The 15,787-nt window shown below is 46.2% G+C and overlaps 1 protein-coding gene across 1 annotated transcript in view; it reads left to right on the plus strand.

The window, feature by feature from the left end:
• Nucleotides 1-15,787, plus strand: part of LOC145357706 (mitogen-activated protein kinase kinase kinase 5-like) — a 168,043-nt gene that overhangs the window by 42,083 nt on the left and 110,173 nt on the right. The window contains 1 exon segment of the mRNA XM_080211133.1: nucleotides 7,845-7,951. Within this exon segment, the coding sequence (XP_080067259.1) occupies nucleotides 7,845-7,951 (107 nt within the window).

Genomic DNA, 15,787 nt, shown 5'->3' on the forward strand with positions numbered 1-15,787 from the left:
TTCCAGCAGTTATACTGAAGGCTTGTGCTCTAAAATTTGCTGTGCTCCTTGCTGTTCCTGTACAGCTTGTAGAAGATTGTCCAGAGCATATCCTGTACACAAAAAAAAGGACAAAATTAACCCAGCTAATTATTACCCCATCAGTCTACCCATGACCATCAGTGAAGTGATGGAAGGGATCATCAGCAGCGCTATCAAGTGGCCCTTACCAGCAACAACCTTCTCGTGGATGTTCAGTTTGGATTCTGCCAGGGTCATTCTGCCAGGGTCACTCCGCTCCTGAACTCATTACAGCCTTGGTTCAAGCGTGGACAAAAGAGCTGAATTCCAGAGACGAGAGTGACTGCCCTTGACATCAAGGCAGCATTCAACTGAAGATGGAATCCAGGAGTCCTAGCAAAACTGGAATCAATGGGAATCATGGAGGAAAACTCCACTTGTTAAGGTCATAGCAAGATAGGAAGATGGTTGTCATGTTCTGAGGTCAATTTCACAGCTTCTTCCCTCCATCATAAAGTGGAGATGTTAACTGATGAATGTTCAGCACCTTTTGTGATTCCTCAGATACTGAAATGCAGCAAGAACTGGACAATTTCCAGGCTTGGGCTGACAAGTGACAAGTAATATTTGTGCCACACAAATGCCAGGTAATGAACATCTCCAACAAGAGAGGATCTAACTATCGCTCCTTGACATTTAATGGCATCACCACCACCAAGATCCAGGGGGGTTACCATTGACCAGAAATGCAGTTGGACTAACCATATAAATATTGTGGCTACCAGAGCAGGTCAAAGGCCAGAAATCCTGCAGTGAGGAACTCTTCTAACTCACCAAAGCTTGTCTACCATTTACATGGCGCAAGTTCAGGAGCATAAGGGAATACTCTCCACCTGCCTGGATAAGTGCAGCTCCGACAACACTCAAGAAGCTCGTCACCAGCCAGGCCAAAGTAGCCCACCTGATTGCAAGCCCTTCCACAAACATTCAATCCCTCCACCACTGATGAACAATGGAAGCTGTGTGTACCATTTACAAGATGCACTGCAGCAACTCACCAAGGTTCCCAAAGCAGTACGATCGCTACCGTCTAGAAGGACAAGAGCAGCAGACACCTAGGAACACCATCACCTGGAGGTTCCCTTCCAAGTCACTCATCATCCTCACTTGGAAATATATCGCCATTCCTTCACTGTTTACCATTCAGGAACTCCTAGAACTCCCTCCCTAACAGCACTGTGGTTGTACCTACACAGCAAGAAGTCTCACAACACTAGGTTAAAGTCCAACAGGTTTATTTGGCAGCACAAGCCTTCGGAGTCTCGCTCCTTCTTCTGGTGAGTAAGGAGTTGTGTTCATAAACAGGGCATATACAGACACTAACTCAATTTACAAGATAATGGTCAGAATGTGAGTCTTTACAGCTAATCAAGTTTTAATCAAGTATGACTGGAGAGAGGGTTAAGCACAGTTTAAAGAGGTGTGTATTGTCTCCAGCCAGGACAGTTAGTGAGATTTTGCAAGCCCAGGTAAGTCATGGGAGTTACAGATAGTGTGACGTGAACCCAAGATCCTGGTTGAGGCTGTCTTCATGTACGCGGAACTTGGCTCTCAGTTTCTGCTCAGCGACTCTGCGTTGTCGTGTGTCGTGAAGGCTGCCTTAAGGATGCTTACCTGAAGATCAGAGGCTGAATGCCCGTGACTGCTGAAGTGCTTGGCCCTCTCTCCACTCACATTGTCTGTACCTTTAAGACTTGATTACCTGTAAAGACTCACTTTCTAACCATTATCTTGTAAATTGAGTTAGTATCTGTAAATGCCCTGTTTGTGAACACAACTCCTCACTCACTTGAAGAAGGACCGAGACTCTGAAAGCTTGAGCTGCCAAATAAACCTGTTGGACTTTAACCTGGTGTTGTAAGACTTCTTACTGTGCTTATCCCAGTCCAATGCCAGCATCTCCACATCATTGTGCCTACATCTCAGAGGCTGCAGTGGTTCAAGAAGGCAGCACACTACCACCTTTCTGAAGGGCAACTAGGGATGGACAATGAATGCTGGCCTAGTCAGCAAAGCCCACATCTTGTAAATGTCCCCTCATCTATAACACTCCCTGTTGCATATCGCACTGATTTCTCTTTTATTCTTTCATGAGATATGGGCATCGCTGGCTGGGCCAGCTTTTACAGCCATCCCTCATTACCCTTGAATTGAATGGTTTTGTAGGGCATTTGGGAGTTAACCACAGGTCTGGATTCACATTTAGGCCAGATGAGGTAAGGACGGCAGATTTCCTTCCCTGAGGGACATTAATGAATGAGAGAGGTTTTCACAACAGTGGTTATCATTCGACTTAAGTCCAGATTTTTATTGAATTCAAATTTCATCATCAGGTGGGATTTCAACCTGGGTCCCAGAGCATTACCCTGTGTCTCTGCTAGTCCAGTGACAATACCACTGTACTGTGTGAGAAACAAGATAATGAAAGGGATGGATAGGGTAGAGGTAGAGAGATTCTTCCCGCTTAGAAAGGATAGCAGGACTAGAGGGCACAGCCTCAAGATAAGGGGGGGGCAGTTTAGATCGGAGTTGTGGAGGAACTTCTTCACTCAAAGGGTGGTGAATCTCTGGAATTCTCTGCCCGTTGAAGTGGTGGAGGCTACCTTGCTAAATATATTTAAGTCACGGGTAGACAGGGTTTTGATAGACAGGGAATTAAGGGTTATGGGGAGAGAGCGGGAAAGTGGAATTGATCCACTTCAGCCATGATCTTATTGAATGGCAGGGCAGGCTCGAAGGGCTAGATGGCCGACTCCTGCTCCTATTTATGTTCTTACCACTGCCTCCACACTTTAACACTGTAACACTCTCTGTTACACCCCTGCTGAACCATAAGATTCCTCCTAATGCTACCAGGCAGCATTTTACATGTTACTACATGTTTTGTACAAGACTGTGTGTGAGAAACAAGTCGCAATCCCCACTGCCATCTGCTATTGTCTAACAGAGAATGAACTATTTAAATAAATGACATTAAATTCAGATGCTCTGACTGGATGAGTCAGAAGAATCAACAGCTGCTCTTTATGCCTTCCCTCTCACTGCGGCTCCACACCCGACAGGATTCACCATCTCCAGTTTGGAATTATTTCCCTGGTTCTTTGTTGCTACCAGAAGCAGACCTGCACTGTTGGGGGGGGACCCCGGGCTCTGCCTCCATGCCGGGGCTCCCACGATTGTAGCCCCTGCCCCAGTGAAGTGGCTTCTTTGTCCTCTTCACCCCTGGGGGAGGGGGGGTCGGTGAGTCATCCCCCTTTTGGCTGCTGCGCTCGACAGCCAGTGTCCAGCGTCGCCTCCTTGGGGTGCCTCTCTCAAGGTCTCTTAGGTCTGCACCCCAGTGTCAGGTCGGCAACCTCAACTGTTACCTCAGGATGCCTGCCTGAATTCCAATTCGAGTCATATTCCTACTGGAAAAACGTTCGGAAACTCCAGACCAGACGGTCAAAAGATCCTTCCAAACTGCTGTCCTCTCCACTTGTTCAGACAGTGTTTTCGCACTGTGTGTTTTGTTCTACACCCGCTTCTGGCTGCTAGCCACTTGCCCAGGGACAGCTGGTCTTGGTGTTAACTGTGGCTCACGGTTGAACCAGAAGATTGCAGATTTCAAGTTCCACACCCAGAGACATTAGCACAGACTCTAGGCTGACATTTCAGTTGGGCGCTGAGGGAGTTCTGCACAGTCAGAGGTGCCAGCTTTCAGATGAGATGTCAAATCAAGGACCCACGTGATGTTTAAAAAAAGAACCTTATTATTGGAAGCAGGGAGGATATTTCTCCCAGGCAATATTTATCCTTCAAACAGCATCATGGAAACAGATTATCTGGTCACTATCAACTTACTGTCAGCGGGAGCTTGCTGTGCACAAACTGGCTGCATTGTTCCCGACATTGCAGCAATGATTCCACTTCAGAAAGACTTCATTGGCTGCAGACTGGTTTGGCATGTCCTGGGAGTGCAGAGGATGTGACAGAAAGGTGAACCCTTCCACGTTGTGTTGATGGAGTGTTTTGAGAGAAGCTGATATAAAGTAAAAGAGTGCAACCTTCAAATTGGAACGAGGTGATGCCAGGAAATACTTCCTCACAGAAAATCCGGAAACCTCTTCCCCCAAAATGCTGTTATCCCTGGGGGTCAATTGGAAATTGCAAGATAGAAATGGCTGGGTTTTTGTGAAGGTATTGAAGCAGAATCATGGAGTTTATGGAAATCATAGAAACCCTACAGTGCAGAAAGAGGCCATTTGGCCCATTGAGTCTGCACCGACCACAATCCCACCCAGGCTCTATTCCCCACATCCCTACATATTTACCCGCTGATCCCTCTAACCTACGCATCTCAAGACACTAAGGGGCAATTTTAACATGGTCAATCCACCTAACCCGCACATATTTGGACTTTGGGAGGAAACTGGAGCACCCGGAGCAAACCCACACGGACACGAGGAGAATGTGCAAACTCCACCCAGACAGTGACCCAAGCCGGGAATCGAACCCCGGTCCCTGGAGCTGTGAAGCAGCAGTGCTAATCACTGTGCTACCGTGCCGCCCTTGGTCTGTTGATCTATTAGTCCAAGCACACAAGGGGGCCAGGGGGAGCAGGGCAAGAAACCTCAGCTCAGGAAAAAAGCATCATTTTGGAAGGCAACATCATCAGAACGGATGTGATGGAGAAACTGGGAGAATGGGATGGAGTCGTGACGGGGAGCTGGGTGTGAGGAGCTGTGTGAGTTGGTGGGTTTGTAATGAATATTGGTGGTTAATCTATCACTAGGAAGGGAAGTGTCGGACCTGTGAAGTTGAGAGAGGGGTAGAAATTGGAAGCAAAGCTGATCTGTTTTTCCAGGTCTGGATGAGACCATGACCCACAAAAAGACAAGCTTAACTGGGACCCATGCAGCTTCTTAGAGTCACACCTTTAATTTGCAGCAAGTGCGGGTTTCCAGTGGTTGTGGAGGGTGCTCATACCAGAGGATCCACCGCTGGCCAGTGGTGGGCCACCTTCAAATTGGGGAGTGGGGGGAATCCCAACCAGAGCTTTTGGGCCTCTGGCTACATCGCTGAGCCTTCTTTCAGATTGCTTCCATTGAGCTGGATTCATTCACGGTGTGTGAGTGAGGCCGCACCTTAAATTGCCCTGAAGAATGGTTAAGAGTCAACTGCATTGCTGTGGACCTGGAGCTATATATAACCGTGGGCTGGTTTAACAGCCTCTTTACGCACACTCTGCTTGTCAGAACTGTCTGCTTTTCAAAAAAAAACAAAAGCTCATCGTTTGCTTTGTGTCTCGTGAAAAGATCAGCTGGAATTGGCAGGATGCCCCCAGTCCTGTAAATGCCACCACTGATGCTAACCTTTATTACCACCATTAAGAGGTTAGGGTTTCAGCACCACATCCAGCCTGGTGCTCCAGCTGCTGCACTGACAGAGGTGGGGTCTTTCAGATTAGATATTAAACTGAGGCCTTGCCGACTGTCTCGGCTGGGTTGATGTAAGAGATCCCACAACATTGTTTTGAAGAATGATATATGATACCTTCCCGCTGAGCTGGCCAACATTTGTCTCTCGGCCAGATGGACTAAAATCTATCTGATCATTATCACCATGCTTTTGTGGGCATATTAGTGCTTATGTTTCCAATGTTACTTTAAGTTTATTTATTTATGCCCTGCCAAGCAGGGTGGTGGAGGCGGACACGCTGGGATCGTTTAAGACTTATCTGAATAGTCACATGAGCAGACTGGGAATGGAGGGATACAGAAGAATGGTCTAGTTGGGCCAATGAGCGGTGCAGGCTTGGAGGGCCGAAGGGCCAGTTTCCTGTGCTGTACTGTTCTTTGTTCTCATTAGTGTCACAAGTAGGCTTGCATTAACACCGCAATGAAGTTACTGTGAAAATCCCAGAGTCTTCACACTCCGGCACCTGTTTGGGTACACTGAGGGAGAATTTAGCACGGTCAGTGCACCCTAACCAGCGCGTCTTTCGGATTGTGGGAAGAAACCGGAGGAAACTCGTGCAGACACAGGGAGAATGTGCAGATTCCACACAGTCAGTGACCCAAGCTGGGAATTGAACCCGAGTTCCTGGCGCTGTGAGGCAGCAGTGACACTCCCAACAACAGTGATTCCATTTTGACAGTAACTATTTGGCTGTAAATCTCTTCCAGAACCCTGAATTGTGAAAGGTGCTGTCTAAATGTCAAGGTTTATGCCTGTCTATCCTGTTTTGGGTCACTCGCTGCTTCTTGCTGTTTAAACGTAGTATGTAATTCAGGAAGAATTTCAGTGAAGTATTGAGCAATAATACCTCAGGATCCAGGCTGAATGACGCTCTCTCAGTTTCTCAGTGAGCTAATCAGGCTGCTGAACTGGTTTGAAATCTCCCTACACTGAATGTTCCAGGAAGCTGAGCTATCCGGTGAGGAGAGTGCGTGGGAGATCCTGAGAGGCAGGGCAAGAATCTCCTTGTCTAGGAAACTAAAAAGAGCTAGAAACAGTCAGGAAGGCTGATTTAATATGGGGAGAGAGAGAGAGAGTGAGAGACTTATTAGCAATAAAATGGAACTTGCAGAGATCACAGTCAGAGAAATTCACAGCACATAAGGAGGCCATTCAGCCCATTGCTCCTGTGCTGGATCTTTGAAAGACCTATCCAATCAATCCCATTTTTTGGGTGGGATTCTCCAGTTCCCCCACCCAATAGCGAGTTTACCAGTGGCTAGCCGTTGGACATTGGCAGGATTTTCCAGTCCCAGTGATGTCTGCACTGCTTTGTGTTTCTTGTCTGTCCTGCCACCAGGGAACCCACCATGGGGTGGGGCGGGTGTGGTGGTGGTGGTGGTGGTGGGGGAGGGTGTGGTGGTGGTGGTGGGGGGTTGGTAGGAGGTGTGGTGGTTGGAGGGTGGGGGGGCAGGGGGGCAGCGCAATCGACAAGACCAGGAGATCCCACTGCTGGAAAGTGTCAGAAGATCCTGCCCGTCACACCTTTTTCCATCTAGTGTCTGTCCAACTCCCTTTTGAAAGTTATTGTTGAATCTGTTTCCATCACCCACTTAAGGTGTGGGGGTTGCGTGGGAGGGCGGGTGGTGGTATTAATCACTGGACAATAATCCAGAGGTCAATGATCACGGCACTGATTCAAATCCCACCACAGCAGCAGGTGAAATTTAAATTAATTGAATAAATCTGAAATATAAAACTAACCTCAGTAATACTGAGCAAGAAACTATCACTGATTGTCGGAAAAACCCATCTGATTCATTCCTGACCTGTCAGGAAGGAAATCTGCCAACTTTGCTTGGTCTGGCCTACATGTGACTCCAGGCCCACAGTATCCAGTCTCTGGCATGGCCTAGCAAGCCATTCAGTTCAAAAGCAACTCGGGATAGGCAATGAGTGCTGGGCCATGCCAGTGACACACACATCTTTTGAAAGAATAAAGGTAAAGGTGCCTTCCAGATCCATTAACCTGAAGCTGAACTGGACTAGCTATATAAATACAGTGGCTACACGAGCGGCTCAGATTTAGGGAATCCTGCAGCGAGTAACTCACCTCCTGGGGAGGGAAAGGAAGGGAGAGTTGAGGGATGGGGAGCGAGGGAGTAGAGAACTTGAACAGATAAATTCTAATGCAGTAATTCTCCAGGAGACCTCTCACTAACTGAGTGTGAAATAGTGAAGATGGCCTTCATTTATAAGCTGGTACCAGTGACAGGCAGCTGACCACTAACCCATGTTGAGTTGCTCTGATCGAGGAATTCTGACTATACACTACTTTTCTTTCGAAGGATCTCGATGCAACCATCAAGCTAGTGGAGACCCTGCAAAACCTGCCCACGTGCAATGTGGCTGAGCTGCCAAATATCAAGTTTCATTACTGCTTTGCATTAAACAGGTAGGTTGGCACACTTTTCACAAACATCCCTCCCTTCACACTGATAGAAGCATAGAAAAAAGGAGCAGGAGGTCAGCCCTTCGAGCCCACTCCGCCATTCAATATGATCACGGCTGATCATCCAACTCGAGCCTGATCCTGCCCACAACCCCCCCAACCCTTATCTTTTGATCCCTTTTCCCTCAAGTGTTTTATCTAACTGCTTCTTGATGACATTTATTGTTCTGGTTTGAACTGTGGTGATGAATCCCATAAACTGATCACTGTCTGGGTGAAGAAATTTCTCCTCATCCTAAACAGTTTTGAGTCCAGATGACCCTTTGTCAAAGCTAAAAGGCATACTAAGTGGGAGATATTTATACTGCAGGGTGAGGGAATGAAAGATGAGTCATAGCCACAGAAACCAAAAGAAAGGCTGCTAATGGCAGTCCATCAAGAGGAAGCAGGATTTTCATTTTTATGTAATGCCGCTTTTTTGTGGTGATTACAAAGAAAGGTTTTGGAATGATCTCACCTGATCGTGTAAAATGCAGAAACAATTTAAGCTTGATGCTCCTTTTCTCATTTCTGATCAAAAAGATTAGAGTGCAAAATTTCTTTTATTTTAAATTATCCTGCATCTCTTTGATGTAAAACTTGCAATTTCAAAAATGACCCTTCAGTTTATATTGAGCATTAATTTCAAAAGTGATAGGGTTTGGGATTTAAATGCTCCACACGTCAGATTTCCTATTGACCCTTGCAGTCTTGAACTTAGTGATATACAACGTTGCTGGCTTCTTGGGGTTATAATAACTGGTGATTGCGTGGAAACAGCAGAGTTTCACGATGATGCATAGTCAATGGCAACATCCTTTTGATGCCAAGTTAATCTCTCTTTATGAGTCCACACTGGATTTACAGAAACAGCATTGGTTTAAGCTAATTACCAGTGCCAGTCACCACCAAAAACACTGGGTGGGACCTTAGTATACACTTACTAACATTTATCAGTGGTTGACTCAATGAGATCAGCTTCCTTTCATTCTTGAAAACCAATCCTGAGTAGCTCCTTAATTCACAGGAGTGGGTGATATGGTAAATTAATTTCAGTGCCCATATGATGCTTGGTATGTAGGCCCTACGTCCTAAGGAGTGGTAGATCGCATCAAACAGCATGGCCCTTTGGCTGTTCACAACAGGCATAGTACTGACCGCACCCAAACATCCCATGCTTCCCAAATTCTAAACATGGTGTCCAACATTAGATGTGATTCCGCGATTGGACAACACTCGCTGAACAATCCGGAGTGTGATAAGGATTACACTGACAACCAATATAAGATTATCAGTTAGGTTTGTAGTGATGTTCACTTATGCATGCTAGAAGCTACATATATTAATACACAGGGTCCTGTCCTTTGCAGATGTTGCCCCTTTTCAGGTAGCCGCCATTACCTGGTTCATAGTCAACTTGCCTGGTTTGAATTTAAACAAAGCTTGCCATTAACTGCCAGTTAACTGATGCATCATCCATGACAACACCTCTACCAATCAGAGTACACTTGCCAACTAATCAGTGTTCTATTCTTGTGCAGTATAAATTGTTGTTCCTTTTAGAATGAAGTATTCTTGCAAATTGTCCTGATGAGTACAAGACAAAAAGCTTTGAGTGCATGTGCCTTTTCCAGCAATATTCAAGTTACTTCATGAGTGTTGCCAAATACTACTATACATTTCATTATACAATACACACTGGCATTTCAGTACTGAAGGAGTGCTGAATTGTCAGTCTTTGGATGACGTCAATTCCAGGCTAAGTTTACCACTTCAAGTGTAACATAAAAGATCTTGTGGTAATATCTAGTTGAAGGACAAAGATCTCTAGGTGTCCTGGCCAGCATTCCTCTTTCAGCTATCACTTAAACCGGATTATTGTCATCTTCCATTTATTTACATTTGTGTGGCCTTGCTGAGTGCTAATTAGTTGCCACATTTTCCTCCACAAATATACTTCTAAAGTAATCTTTTAGCTGTAATCTTGTAAAGTAATCTTTTAGTTGATGAAGGGTAGGATAAACTATGAAGCTGGGCTAGCGCTAAATATAAAAAAGGATAGTAAGAGTTTTTATAAATATATAAAAAGGAAGAGGCTGACTAGGGTGAACGTTGGACCCTTAGAGGATGAACTTAGTGGTAGGGGATGGGGAAATGGCTGAGGCCTTGAATAACTTTTTTGTTTCGGTCTTCATGGAGAAGGACGTGAATAGTTTGCCAGGTGTTAGCGATGGAAAGATGGTAGGAGTGGAGGGCCTGAATGACATTATTGTTACTAGAGAGGCGGTGCTCAACAGACTAGAGGGACTGATTGTGGACAAGTTCCCAGGACCGGATGGAATGCATCCAAGGGTTCTGTAAGAAATGGCGGAGGTGATAGTGGATGCCTTGATGATTATTTTCCAAACCTCACTGGATTCCGGGGAAGTGCTGGAAGATTGGAAAACGGCTAATGTTACGCCATTGTTTAAGAAGGGTAGCAGGCAAAAGGCAGGGAATTATAGGCCGGTTAGTTTAACGTCTGTTGTAGGTAAAATGCTCGAATCCATAATCAAGGAGAAAATAGCGAGGCATCTTGAGGAGAATTGTTCGATAGAGCAGACGCAGCACGGTTTCATTAAGGGGAAGTCATGTCTGATGAATTTATTGGAGCTCTATGAGGATGTGTCTAGGGCGGTGGATAGAGGAGAGCCAGTAGATGTGGTGTTTCTTGATTTTCAGAAGGCGTTTGATAAGGTGCCACACAAGAGGTTATTACAGAAGGTTAGGGGGCGTGGAGTTGGGGGTAGAGTGTTAGCGTGGAAAGGGGATTGGCTGTCAAATAGGAGGCAGAGAGTGGGGGTCAATGGGTGCTATTCGGATTGGCGGTTGGTGACTAGTGGAGTGCCCCAGGGATCGGTGCTGGGGCCTCAGCTATTTACCATTTATATAGATGATCAGGAGGAGGGAACTGAGTGTAGGGTGTCGAAATTTGCTGATGACACCAAGATTGGTGGAACGGCAAATTGTGCGGAGAGTGTGGAAAGTCTGCAGAGGGATCTAGATAGGCTGAGCGAATGGGCCAGGAACTGGCAAATGGAATTTAATGTTGGCAAGTGTGAAGTTGTCCACTTTGGTAGGAATAATGGTAGGAAGGACTATTACTTACATGGCGAAAAACTGCAGCATGCAACGGTGCAGAGGGACCTTGGAGTCCTTGTGCATGAGTCGCAAAAACCCAGCCTGCAGGTGCAGCAGGTGGTCAGGAAGGCGAATGGGATGCTGGCCTTCATAGCGAGGGGGATTGAATATAAAAGTAGGGAGGTCTTGCTGCAACTGTACAGGGCACTGGTGAGGCCGCAGCTGGAGTACTGTGTGCAGTTTTGGTCGCCGCACTTACGCAAGGATATTTTGGCCTTGGAGGGAGTGCAGAGGAGGTTTACTAGGCTGATTCCGGAGTTGAGGGGGTTGAACTATGAGGAGAGGCTGAATAAACTAGGCTTGTACTCGTTAGAGTTTAGAAGAATGAGGGGAGATCTCATTGAGACGTATATGATGATGAATGGGATGGATAGGATAGAGGTGGAGAGGCTCTTCCCGCTCAGAAAGGACAGTAGGACTAGAGGGCACAGCCTCAAGATAAGGGGGGGGGGGCAGTTTAGAATGGAGTTGAGGAGGAACTTCTTCACTCAAAGGGTGGCGAATCTCTGGAATTCTCTGCCCGTTGAAGTGGTGGAGGCTGCCTCGCTAAATATATTTAAGACGCGGGTAGATAGGTTTTTGATAGGCAAGGGGATTAAGGGTTATGGGGAGAGGGAAAGTGGAACTGAGCCACTTCAGATCAGCCATGATCTTATTGAATGGCGGGGCAGGCTCGAAGGGCTAGATGGCCTACTCCTGCTCCTATTTCTTATGTTCTTATGTTCTAAACAGTCTAGCTAAGACTGTGACCCCTGGTTTTGGACTCCCCCACCATCAGGAACGTCTAGCCTGTCTCGTCCTGTTACAATTTTATAGTTTTCTATGAGATCCCCCCCCCCCGCTTCACTCTTCTAAACTCCAGTGAATACAATCCCAGCTGACTCAGTCTCTCCCCGCACATCAGTCCTGCCATACCAGGAATCAGTCTGCAAACCTAGGCATTAAACCCTCCGATGTTTAATGATAAACTATGACAGCTTAGTCTCAACACTTCTTCACAGTTAGTTCCATGTGATACTCTGCATTGACTATGATTCTTGGGGAGGTGGTGGTGAAGTGGTATTGTCATTGGACTAGTAATCCAGAGACCTGTGGTAATGCTGTAGGAAGCCGAGTTCAAATCCCACCAGGGCAGATGGTGACAACTGGATTCAATGAGACCCCCCTTCTCTGAATCAGAAGTCATGGCTCCGAGCCTCACTCCAGAGACAAGAGACATAATCTTTGCTGATGCTCCATTACAATAATAAGGAATTGTTGCACCATAGTCTTATAAATGAGGCATTAAACTGAGGCCCCTGTCTGTCCCCTTAAGTGTTTGCAAAAGGTCTTGTGCTATTATTCTGAAGGGGAACAGGAAAGTTCTCCCTGGTGTCTGGGCCAATATTTGTCCTTCAAACCACATCAGTGAGCTGGCCATTATCACTGTGGGCTGTTGCCTCATTTCCTCATTTCCAACTACAACTGCACTTTAAAAAGTTACACAATTGGTTATAAAGGGCTTTGGAATACCTTGAGGTTGTAGAGGGTGTTGCTAAAAGAACAGCACTGTGGGTGTACCCCCACCGTAGATCATTGTGGCTGAGAAAGGTAGCTATCCAGCACCTTCTGAAGGGCAGCTAGGGATGGGTGATATATTGCCAGCGATGCCCACATCCCGAGAAAGATTTAAAGAAAAGAATCATTGGCTCACAACTTACGGTGGAGTGAGAGTCGAGTCAGATTACCATTTCACTCATAGTCCCTTACCTGGAAATCCAGCCACTCCCCATCTCTCCTGTCCTTCTGACCCAGGCCAGGTGAGGTAGGAAGTGATTACTTTTGTACAAAGCAGCAGCTTGTCCCAGGACCAGGATGATATGGCTGGATTTCTGCTGGATGCACTGAGATAGAACAAAGTACAGCACAGGAACAGGCCCTTTGGCCCTCCAATTTTGGGAAAAAAGGCTCTGACTATCCACCCTGTCTATGCCTCTCATAATTTTGTCGACCTCCATCAGGTCTCTCCATCTTTCCAGTGAAAACAATCCTAGTTTATTCAACCTCTCCTCATGGTCAATGTCCTTGAGACCAGGCAACATCCTGGTGAACCTTCTTTGCACTCTTTCCAAAGCTTCCGCATCCTTCCGGTAGTGTGGCGACCAGAACTACATGCAATATTCCAAATGTGGCCTAACCAAAGTTTTATATAGCTGCAACATGACTTGCCAACTCTTGTACTCAGTGCCCCAGCTGATGAAGGCGAGCATGCCATATGCCTTCTTAATCACCTTGGGTCATCACTTTTATGGAACTGTGGACCTGCACGCCCAGATCCCCCTGTATGTTAATGTACCTAAGGGTTCTGTCATTTATAGTATAAGTCAAACCTAAATTTGATCCTCCAAAATGCATCATCTCACATTTTATCCGGATTAAGTTCCATTTGCCATTGTGCCCAAGTCTGTACTCTATCTATATCCTGCAGTATCCTCTTGGCAGTCCCTGACACTATCAGCAACTCCACCAATCTTCATGTTATCTGCAAACTTACTAATCAGACCCCCTACATTTTCCTCAAGATCATTCGTATATACTACAAACAACAGAGGTTCCATCACTCATCCCTCTGGAACATCACTAGATACAGATCTCCATTCTGAAAAACAATCTTCCATCACTATTCTCTGTCTTCTATAACCAAGCCAGTTCTGTACCCATCTAGCCAGCCCACCCCGAATCCCATGTGATTTTAGTTTTTGTACCAGTCTGCCATGTGGGATCTTGTCACGTGCCTTAGTAAAGTCCATATAAACTACATCCACAGCTCTTCCCTTATCAGTTGTTTTTGTCACTTCATCACATAAACCAGCCTCCCATCCATTGACTCTGTCTACACTTCCCACTGCCTCGGGGAAACTGAATAAACTAGGCTTGTACTCGTTAGAGTTTAGAAGAATGAGGGGAGATCTCATTGAGACGTATAAGATGATGAATGGGATGGATAGGATAGAGGTGGAGAGGCTCTTCCCGCTCAGAAAGGACAGTAGGACTAGGGGGCACAGCCTCAAGATAAAGGGGGGGGGGCGGTTTAGAACGGAGTTGAGGAGGAACTTCTTCACTCAAAGGGTGGTGAATCTCTGGAATTCTCTGCCCGTTGAGGTGGTGGAGGCTGCCTCGCTAAATATTTTTAAGACGCGGGTAGATAGGTTTTTGATAAGCGAGGAGATTAAGGGTTATGGGGAGAGGGTGGGAATGTGGAACTGAGCCACGACAGATCAGCCATGATCTTATTGAATGGCGGGGCAGGCTCAAAGGGCTAGATGGCCGACTCCTGCTCCTATTTCTTATGTTCTTATGTTCTTCAAAAAGTTCAATCACGTTGGTGTGACATGCCCTTCTTTGTACAAGACCATGCTACCTGTCACTAACAAGCCCATTTTCTTCCAAATGTGCATATATCCTGTCCTTCAGTATCTTCTCCAAAAGCTTCCCCACCACAGTTATTAGGCTCACTGGAGCACCCAGAGGAAACCCATGCAGACACAGAGAATGTGCAACCTCCACACAGGCAGTCATCCGAGGCTGGAATTGAACCCTGGTCCCTGGCACTGTGAGGAAGCAGTGCTTTCAGTAAGAAAAGGAGGAATAAATAGAACCTAAAGAGATATCCTCAATGCTGATGGAGGAAGAGGAGAGGATGGAAAAGTGAAAGAGAGAGAGAGAGACTGGGTGGGGGTGGGAAGGAATGGGAGGAAAGGGAGAGGTGCAGAGGAGGGATTAAGAAAGCAAAAATGGGGAGAGAAGGGGAGGGGGTAGTGAGGAGGTGAGAGGAAAAAAAAGGAACTTGGACAGTATGTATATCTAGATAGATCTGTTTCCTAACCCTCCGGAAGTGTTTTTCTGTTGTGTTCACCCAGCGGTGGGCCAATGTGAATCTTGATAAGTAATCATATTTGAATAATAATTAAGCATTGAGTTCATGGCGACATTTATTTGTTTAGGTAAGTATATAGGGATGCGTTAACTTCCAATTAAGCTGTAAAACTCCTGGGTGTGACTTGCTATGCATATAATTTGATCTTCTCTTGCTGTGTGATTACAGTGTGAAAGATAGAAACTTGCTGATTGTTGGTGTGTTGGGAGTGAAGGACTGGGGAAGCTCTGCGATGGGGAAAGAATGACTCTCAATTCAAACAGGAGCGATGAACTTGTACAAAACATTGACAAGGTCACGATCAGAGCACTGTGAGCAGTTTTGGACATAATCAAACCCAGTAGAAGGCATTCATTCCCCAAGGTGGGAGATATTAAAATTACTTACTTCACGTAAAGGGAGGCTTAAGTGATATGTAACAGAACAGCGTTCCACAGAATGCCGAGGTTCCTTTGTGTGTGTGTGTGTGTGTGTGTGTGTGTGTTTTTGCAGGGCCGTGTGTGCGGGTGTTTACATTACCACTGCAATGAAGTTACAGTGAAAATTCTCTAGTTGCCACACTCCTGGTGTTCGGGCTCACTGAGGGAGAATTTAGCATGGCCAATGCACCTAACCAGCGCATCTTTCAGACTGTGGGAGGAAACCAGAGCACCCAGAGGAAACCCACACAGAGACGGGGAGAACATGCCAACTCCACACAGAAA

The sequence above is a fragment of the Carcharhinus amblyrhynchos genome, chromosome 24, assembly GCF_965287045.1.
Source record: "Carcharhinus amblyrhynchos chromosome 24, sCarAmb.v2.hapA, whole genome shotgun sequence".
In the NCBI taxonomy this organism is placed as follows: domain Eukaryota; kingdom Metazoa; phylum Chordata; class Chondrichthyes; order Carcharhiniformes; family Carcharhinidae; genus Carcharhinus; species Carcharhinus amblyrhynchos.